Genomic DNA, 8,601 nt, shown 5'->3' with positions numbered 1-8,601 from the left:
TATAATAAATAAATAAATAAATAAATAAATAAATAAGGATTTGCTTAGCCAGTAAGACAAGGATGAACCCGCAAGAAGTTGCGGAGGAAGAGAAACCCCATTTTCCACCTTCCTCCCCATCACTGGCTCCCTCCACACACTGCTGGCTGTCCTTCCCGGTGTGGTTGTCTCTCTGCTTCCCAACCAGCTTCGGCTTGAGTCTGCCACTGGTTCCAGCTTCCCATTTCTTATTGGTGTTTTTTTTAAAAAAAAACAACAACCAAAAACAAAACATTCCTCGGCTGAGCCACGGGAGTGCTACACTTCCCAGATGTGCCGGTGAGATCGCGCCCAGAAAATGCGCCTGACTTCCGTCTCACTAGCGTGGCTACTGTTCCGTGTGACCGCAGCCGAAGGCACTCTTGGTTCTGAACACCGGAGCTAGCCACAGCTCTGAAAAAGGAGTCTCCATTTTCAGGTGATAGGCAACCTCAGAGCAAGCCTCCAGTCTTCCCCCTCCACCCAGCAGTGGATTATGCTTAGGAATGACAATGAGTTCTAGCAGATAAAGTATCTACATTTCTAAAGTCTATTTAATTCTTTGTCTGAATACTGGTCTGTCCCTCAAGATACCGGGATAAACCAATCAAGCATTCAAATTATTAACGATCCTTCATGACGCTAATCAGGGACGGTCTCCCACCTTTTGTTTACCCTGGCCAGGACCATTAGTGGCCAGATAATCCATTCAACTAGCCACCCAGCACCTGGCTTCTATTGTTAAATTCAGACTCTGCCTTTCTGGAAGCTCATTGGTCACATCTAGGCCTTGCCCATCCTGATGCCACACACCCCTGGGACTCATCATTGGTCCAGGTAATCTATTGTTCTCACCTGAGACCAGCCCCCAGGACCGGCCATTGGTCTGCATTGTCTTCCAGTGGGTATTTGTTGTTGTTGTTCAGTCGCACAGTTGAGTCCGACTCTTCGCGACTCCATGGACCAGATCCCGCCAGGCCTTCCTGTCTTCCGCCGTCCTCTGAAGTTTGCTCAATTTCATGTTCGTTGCATCTATGACACTGTCTAACCATCTCATCCTTTGCCGTCCCCGTCTTCTTTGACCTTCAATCTTTCTCAGCATCAGGGTCTTCTCCAGTGAGTGCTCCCTTCTCATTGGGTGGCCAAAGTATTTGAGCTTCAGCTTCAGTATCTGGCCTTCCAGGGAACAGTCAGGGTCGATTTCCTTTACGATCAACTGATTTGATCTCCTTGCAGTCCAAGGGACTCTCAAGAGTCTTCTCCAGCACCATAATTGGACAGCATTTTAGGGATACAAAAGAAGACAAAATGTATTTCGTTCCTAGTGTTCTCAAACGATTAGAACAATAGATGTTTGCGAACGGTTTCTCCTAGTGGATTCATGGTGACCCAGCTCAGATCTGTTATTACTGTAAAGTTTTGTTCTGTTTGTTCTAATGTAATGTCACAGCATAAAATAGGCAGGGGAAAGGGGGGAAAGTAACGCTGAAGAAGAGGTCACAGTTTCCACCATAGCTTTGAGCCTTAAAGCAGTAAGAGCTTCATGCCTCGAAACCAGCATTTCAAAGAATAATCCTGGTATTCTGTTTTGTACAATATTTGTTTTACGGTCATTAATCAGCAATTGCTTTTGATGACAAAATCCCGACAGATTTGCCGCCGAGCTCCTCTGAGGTTATTAAGACACCCTCAAACTTCCCCCCTCCCGCCTAGTGTGCTTTCAGGCAGATTACATGCCTCGTTTCTCCCGTCATTTAGTTATGCTAGTATTTGGTATGCTCAGCTGAACAACAATTGTCTGAATATCAGAATTACCATTATCTTCCTCTGCTTATGAGAGGTGCTGGAACAAGCCAGCGACTGGGGCTTCTTCAAATCATTATAGTGGTTTTGCATTTGGGGGGGGGGGGTTAATATGAAAAACAAAGGCAGCAATGGAGACCCCTGGGCCACGACTACAATTAGGGTTGACAGCTCTGTCATCTTGGTGCTTGGGAGGGTCAACAGTGGAAGGGCTTCTAATGTCCTGGCCCCACTGGTGGACCTCCTGATGGCACTGGTATCTCTGGCCACTGTGTGACACAGAGTCTTGGACTGGATGGGCCTTTGGCCTGATCCAACATTGGCATCTCTTATGTTCTTATGTTCAGCTCCAGGTTGGGAAATACCTGGAGATTTTGGGGGTGGAGCCTGAGGAGGGCGGGGTTTGGAGAGGGGAGGGACTTCAATGGGATATAAGGCCATGGAGTCCACCTTCCAAAGAGGCCATTTTATCCAGGGGATCTGAGTTCTGTCACCTGGAGATCAGTTGTAATAGTGGGAGAACTCCAGGCAGTACCTGGAGGTCGGCAACCCTAGCTCCACTTATTGTCGTAGCCCAGCTGGTCTCGCGGGCTCCACGTCCAGGTCACGCAGGCAGGAGCAGGTCAAAGGAATGTTCACAGCATAGTCCAAACAGACCAAGGACAGCTGTTACAGTCAGAGAGAGTCCAAAAGCAGAGTCAAGCCGGTCCAAGCGTCACAGGAGTAGAGCAGAGTCAGGAGTTGTGGCCGTAGGATTCACTGAGAGGTGACGTGTTGCTTCCACAAGTTGGCAACAGCTCACACCCAGCTGTAAGTCGCTTTCCCCTAATTAGTCTTATCTGCAGCTGGCAAGTTAGCAGGGCTCCTGTAATGACTCATCCTGTAGCTGTTGATGGGCCATTAATCTTTTACTCTGTCTGCGTTCTTGCAATTGCCTTCTGATCTTAGCCCTTTTTCTTTCTATGAGCGGGGAATCTGGGGGGGGGGTCATGAGTGCCTCCGGAGGTACTTGCCCCCCAGGCTTACCAAGTACTTACCGTGATCCAGTGGGGGACACATACGTCTTCCCAGGACCATTCCCACGTGGACAACAGATGCGCCGCACTATGCCGTCGCCAGGAAGTGACACCGGGCGACGCTCTGGCAATGGGGCTGGAAACTCGATGGTACCATCGAGTTTTCAGCCCCATTGTCAGAGCGTCGCCCAGCGTCACTTCCTGGCGACGGCATGGTGTGTTACAGGGAGGAATGTCCCAGCCGGGGATCATGTGTCCCCCGCCGGATCACGGTAAGTACTTGGGAACCCTATTGCCCCCTGACTTCAGCTGGCTCAGTATTATCTGACTGGAATTCCTGAGTGTCCTCCACTCTGAAATCTTTCGCCACGCTGGACCCAGGCTCGACTTCTGAGGAGTCCTCACTCACACTGGGCTCCCGTTGCCAATCAGACTGGTCAGGCTGCAAGTCTGACTGGTCCTCACCCAGGCTGGGCTCGGGCAGCAGGTCAGAGTCCGGCTGCACCTCAGGCTGAGGCTGGTCCACGGCAATGATATACAGGAACTGAATGGATAGCAGAACATGCTGCCGAAAACCGATGCCATCCTCTGTGCCTTCACTAAGGATGGGATTACCAGCTCCGGGTTGGGAAACATCTGGAGATTTTGGGGGGGCGGAGGCCGAGGAGGGCGGGGTTTGGGGAGAGCAGGGACTCCAATGGGATATGATGCCATCGAGTCCACCTTCCAAAGCAGCCGTTTTCTGCAGGTGAACTGATCTCTGTTGCCTGGAGATCAGTTGTAATCTCGGGAGATCTCCAGCCACCACCTGGAGGCTGGCAACCGTTACTGAAGGATATTGGGTTTTGGCGCCGGATTCACTGGGTACTGTTGTTAATGCAGTACTCATGTATTTTGCACAGTACACCAGCCACATTCCCAGCATTCGCTGCCTCCCCCCGCCATACTTCAGTAAGGGCACTGTTATGTATTTAGGGAGGGAAAGGATCAGTACTGGAGGCAGTAGCGGTCATAAGCCGGGCTATTTTTGGGCAGGAATGTTTTTTTTTATGCACAGGAACGGAGTTCCGGCTGGCTCCCGAGTTGGCCACGCCCATAATAGGCCACACCCAATAGCAGAAACTCATTAGGATTGGCTACATTAGGGGTGTGTCGCCTAACATGCACAGGAGTTTTAAAAAGCCCTGGGTTTTGACAACAAACAAGGTAAACAGAATAAGAAGGGAAAGGTGGGTGTGGCTGGATGACCACACTTCTGGTAACATGGTAACATGGGGGTGTGGCCTAATGGGCCAATGAGCTGTGCTGTCAGGGGTGTGGCCTAATAGGTTAATGAGTTTCTGCTGTTGGGTGTGGCCTATTGTGCTAATGAGTTCCTGCTGGGCTTTTTCTACAAAAAGAGCCCTGTCTAAGAACTGTGTTTATTGGAACACAGAACAGGCCACAACTAGGTCTCAGTAACTCTAACTCCTCCTCCATTTATGGTCACAAGACCGGAGCCTCTCCTTTCTAGTGAGCCCCTGGGAGTTGTCCTTAAATCAACAGTACAATCAACAGTACCAATGTAACCAGAGGCACTATATCCCCCTTCTTCCTTCAGTGTCAGATAGTGTTGCCCCATCACACTAGCCACACCCACAGCTGGTCCGAGTGAGCACACAGGAGCCTGCCTGTTCCACTTTCAATTTGACCTTCTTCCCCATAAGAAAATAAGAAGAGCCCTACCAGATCAGACCAGTCGTCCATCTAGTCCAGCATCCTGTCTCACACAGTGGCTAAGCAGTTCTTCTGGAGGGCCAACAGCAAGGCACAGAGGCCAAGGCCTTCTCCTGATGTTCCCTCCTGGTTCTGGGATTCAGAGGTTTTGTGATAGGATTGCCACCCTCCAGGGGGCACCTGGAGATCTAACGCTATTACAGTTGATCTCCAGATGACCAAGATCAGTTCCCCTAGAGAAAATGGCTGTTTTGGATGGTTGACTCTGTGGTGTTCTATCCTGCTGAGGTTCCCCCAAGCTCTACCCCCAACTCAGAGCTTGGCAACCCTACGAATGTGGAGGTTCCCCTCAGTCACCATGGCTGGTAGCCACTGATAGACTCATCCTCCATGAATCTATCCAATCCCCTTTTAAAGCTGTTTATTCCTGTGGCCCTCACTACATCCTCTGGCAGCGAATCCCACATTTGAACCACAATCCCCCTTCCAACCTAGTTTGTTGCTTTCTCCCCCTTTTCTAAATTGCTTTCTCTTTTCAACAGACGACACAGGTATGCATATTTTTGCACAAACTTTTACTGAGCAGATTTTTAAATATATATATATATCTTTGTAGGCTTGGAAGACATTGAATTCTTGCAGCTTATGTTCAGAGAAGACTTCATCTGCGATAGTTACTTCAGCAACAGCCTGCACGGGAGAATCACAACAGAAGAGTTGCATTTCGGGGAAGGAGTCCACCGGAAGGCTTTTCGGAGCAAAGTCATGCAGGGCTTGGTGCCGGTGTTTAGCCCGGGGCACCCCTGTGTCCTGAAAGTGCACAACGCCATCGCCTATGGGACCAAGAACAACGACGAACTCGTTACAAAGAATTACAAATTGGCGATGCAGGTAAATGCGTGCTGCATCGCTTGCTAAATAGGGCTCGAGGGGCATGGGCTGCCTTTTGAACACTGATACCGCCCGCTGCGTTGATGCTTCTTCATTTCTTACCATTCCTCTGGGCTCTCTTTTATACAGGAGTGCTACATTCAGAACACGGCAAGAGAATATGCAAAGATATATGCTGCGGAAACCGAACAATTAGAAGGCTTCGGGGAGGTGCCGGAGTGAGTGGATGTTTTAATTTTGGGGTGCGGTGATTGTGAGGAGGGTGCGGTGGTGACATTGGAAACGTAATGCAACTATATTGTGGTTAAGACACTGAACTGCAGGCTGTGGAAGGTCAGTAGTTCAGCGGTTCAAGACCCGGGTGCCGCAAGACAGGGTGAGCTCCTGTCTCTAGTTCCAGCTCCTGCCAACCTAGCAGTTCGAAAGCAAGAAATTGCAAGTAGATAAATAGGGACCACTTCGGTGGGAAGGTAGCAGCGTTCCGTGCGCCTTGGTGTTTAGTCATGCCGGCCACATGACCACGGAAACGTCTTCGGACAGCGCTGGCTCTTCGGCTTGGAAACGGAGATGAGCACCGCAACCCTAGAGTCGGATTCGACTGGCTTTTGAGCAAGGGAACCTTTACCTTTACCTTTTACATTCTTTTTGGGCTCGGCATTCCTCCAAGAAGCTCCAAGGTGGCGTAGATTGTTCTCCCATCCTCAGGAGCTGATCGGCCATTGTGGCCACCAGGAAAAGTCAGAGTGGGCTTATGGCCTAGGGGTAGGGTTGCCAATCTCCAGGTAGTGGCTGGATATCTCTTGGGATCACAACTGATCTCCAGGCGACAGGGATCAGTTCCCCTGGAGAAAGGGGCCTCTTTGGAAGGTAGACTCTAGGGCTCTGAGACTCCAAGTGAGGGGCAGGGTACAAATCCAATCTCCTCTTCTTCTCTTCTTCATTATGCCCCATGGACATTCCTCCCCTCCCCAACACCTGCCCTCCCCAGGCTCTACCCCCAAAATCTCCAGGTATTTCCCAACCCAGAGCTGGTAACCCTACCTATGGGCCACTCTGCACCCACGGACTCACACACTGGGGCCACCCCAGCCAAGTGTCAGCAAGCTGCCAAATTTCTTTTCTGTTCTCCATGTATGCGCTTGATTGCTTTCACTTTCATATGTAGACCTGTTGATGCGCTTAATTGCTTTGCTGATGGAACGTCTATATCTCTCAAGACCACAGGTGGTTGCTCCTGGATAGTTGCTTGGGTGATCTCACGAAGAACTGTGGGAAGGACGGAGATATGTTATGCCGCCTAGAAGCATTTGCTCCCAGGCCCGATGGCGTGCGCGGGAACTCCCGCAATTGGGCCTCAGTTGTTTGGATGTACTATAACCTGCCATGCTCGTTGCTCCCCCCTCATTCCTAACAGTGATCCTGTACATGCACCTATAGCTTCAAATAAAGTAAAACCTTCCTGCAAGAGTGTACTTCATTGATGCTGACACCAAGCCTTATCTTTTATGGGGTGCCTAGGACTGCCAGCTTCGGGTTGGGAAATTCCTAGAAATTTAGGAGCAGAGCCTGGGGAGGGCCAGGATTGGGGAGGAGTGGGGTCTTGGTGGGGTACAGTCCACCCTCCATAGCGGTCATTTCCTCCAGGGGAACTGATCTCTGTAGCCGAGAGATCAGTTGTACTTCTGGGAGATTTCTAGGCCCCACCTGAGGTTGGTAACCCCAGGGGTGGCTGTGGGCAAGCTGTGGGGAACTTATTTCCCCAAGTGCTGCAGGGCCCAAGTTGGGTAGGGAATACAGCATGGGGGCGGGGACAGGAGTCATCCTCCCTGGGCCGTTTTCCTGAGCCAGAGCAGTTGTAGCGTCAAGCAAATTTTCGTTTCTTTGTATTTCACCTCACGGCTTGCCATGCTATAGGGGGGAGGGAATCCCTGAGGGGAGTGCACGGGGTGTTGAGAGTGAATGCTTGTAGTAGCCATAACCATTTCCTTAAGCAGCAGTCAGGTGGCGTCCTCATTGGTTGACAGTGCCGCCATTGGAGCCGCCAGTGTAGGGAGTGGTAGGCATTCAGTTGTGAGTTCGCAGTCCCTTCATGGAAACGGGCTTCTGAAGGGAAGCAGTGAGACACCATGGAGCTAGCCAGAGGCATCGTTATGATACCCTTTTAAATCAACAAATGGTACATCAGACATGCTTAAAAGAGTTGTTTTGGGGAAAATGGTACCCTTCAGCTTTCCTCCATCAAAATGTGCACTCTGGAATCCATTTCCTTAAGCTGTGCCCCAACGCCAGTTCCCATGACAGCTGACCTTGGAGACTCTTCTGCCATGCTAGAAATAGATAAGGGGCCGTATATCTGTCAGGGTTGCCATAGTGACTGGTGACGTATACATGAGATGTGGGGTGTCAATTCTTACCTATAACTGGGGATTTTCACGTGTTTTCTCGGAAACGGGCTTCTGAAGGGAAGCAGTGAGACACCATGGAGCTAGCCAGAGGCATCGTTATGATACCCTTTTAAATCAACAAATGGTACATCAGACATGCTTAAAAGAGTTGTTTTGGGGGAAATGGTACCCTTCAGCTTTCCTCCATCAAAATGTGCACTCTGGAATCCATTTCCTTAAGCTGTGCCCCAACGCCAGTTCCCATGACAGCTGACCTTGGAGACTCTTCTGCCATGCTAGAATAGATAAGGCACCGTATATCTGTCAGGGTTGCCATAGTGACCTAGGGGCTGGATGGTGACGTATGCATGAGATGTGGGTTGTCAAAACCCTAACCCTATAACTGGGGATTTTCATGTTTTCTCAGTTTATTTATTTATTTAATTTTCCACACTTATATCCCGCCCTCCCCAGTGGGCTCAGGGTGGCTAACAGAGGCCAGATCATAAGTCTAGCCATAAGTAAAAACATATAAAAATATAATAAAACATCAAAACTAAGACTAAAGTGCTCTATCCAGTTACTAGTGTCCTAGATCCAAGATGGTATCCCCACGACTCAAGCTGGTAATCTCAGCGTACATATCCAGTGGCAATGGCATATCTGATGTAATTCCAAGTTCTTCCTGGGGCCCCGTCAATGCATCCATTCAGATGTCTTGACGGTGGTGGTATAGTAGGGCGGCGGCTCCTACTCAAAAGCCTGGCGGAAGA

The 8,601-nt window shown here is 49.9% G+C and overlaps 1 protein-coding gene across 1 annotated transcript in view; it reads left to right on the top strand.

Annotated features, from left to right (window-relative positions):
* The window catches only part of ALPK2 (alpha kinase 2), a 115,659-nt gene that overhangs the window by 79,406 nt on the left and 27,652 nt on the right, over positions 1-8,601 (top strand). The window contains exons 9-10 of the mRNA XM_015416890.1: positions 5,170-5,444; positions 5,574-5,662. Coding sequence (XP_015272376.1) covers positions 5,170-5,444; positions 5,574-5,662 — 364 coding nt within the window. The remainder of the gene's footprint in view (positions 1-5,169; positions 5,445-5,573; positions 5,663-8,601) is intronic.

This window comes from Gekko japonicus, unplaced genomic scaffold (genome assembly GCF_001447785.1).
Source record: "Gekko japonicus isolate JY-2015 unplaced genomic scaffold, Gekko_japonicus_V1.1 scaffold278, whole genome shotgun sequence".
In the NCBI taxonomy this organism is placed as follows: domain Eukaryota; kingdom Metazoa; phylum Chordata; class Lepidosauria; order Squamata; family Gekkonidae; genus Gekko; species Gekko japonicus.
The sequence above is the reverse complement of the archived record's forward strand: the minus strand, read 5'-3'. Positions and strand labels throughout refer to the sequence as shown.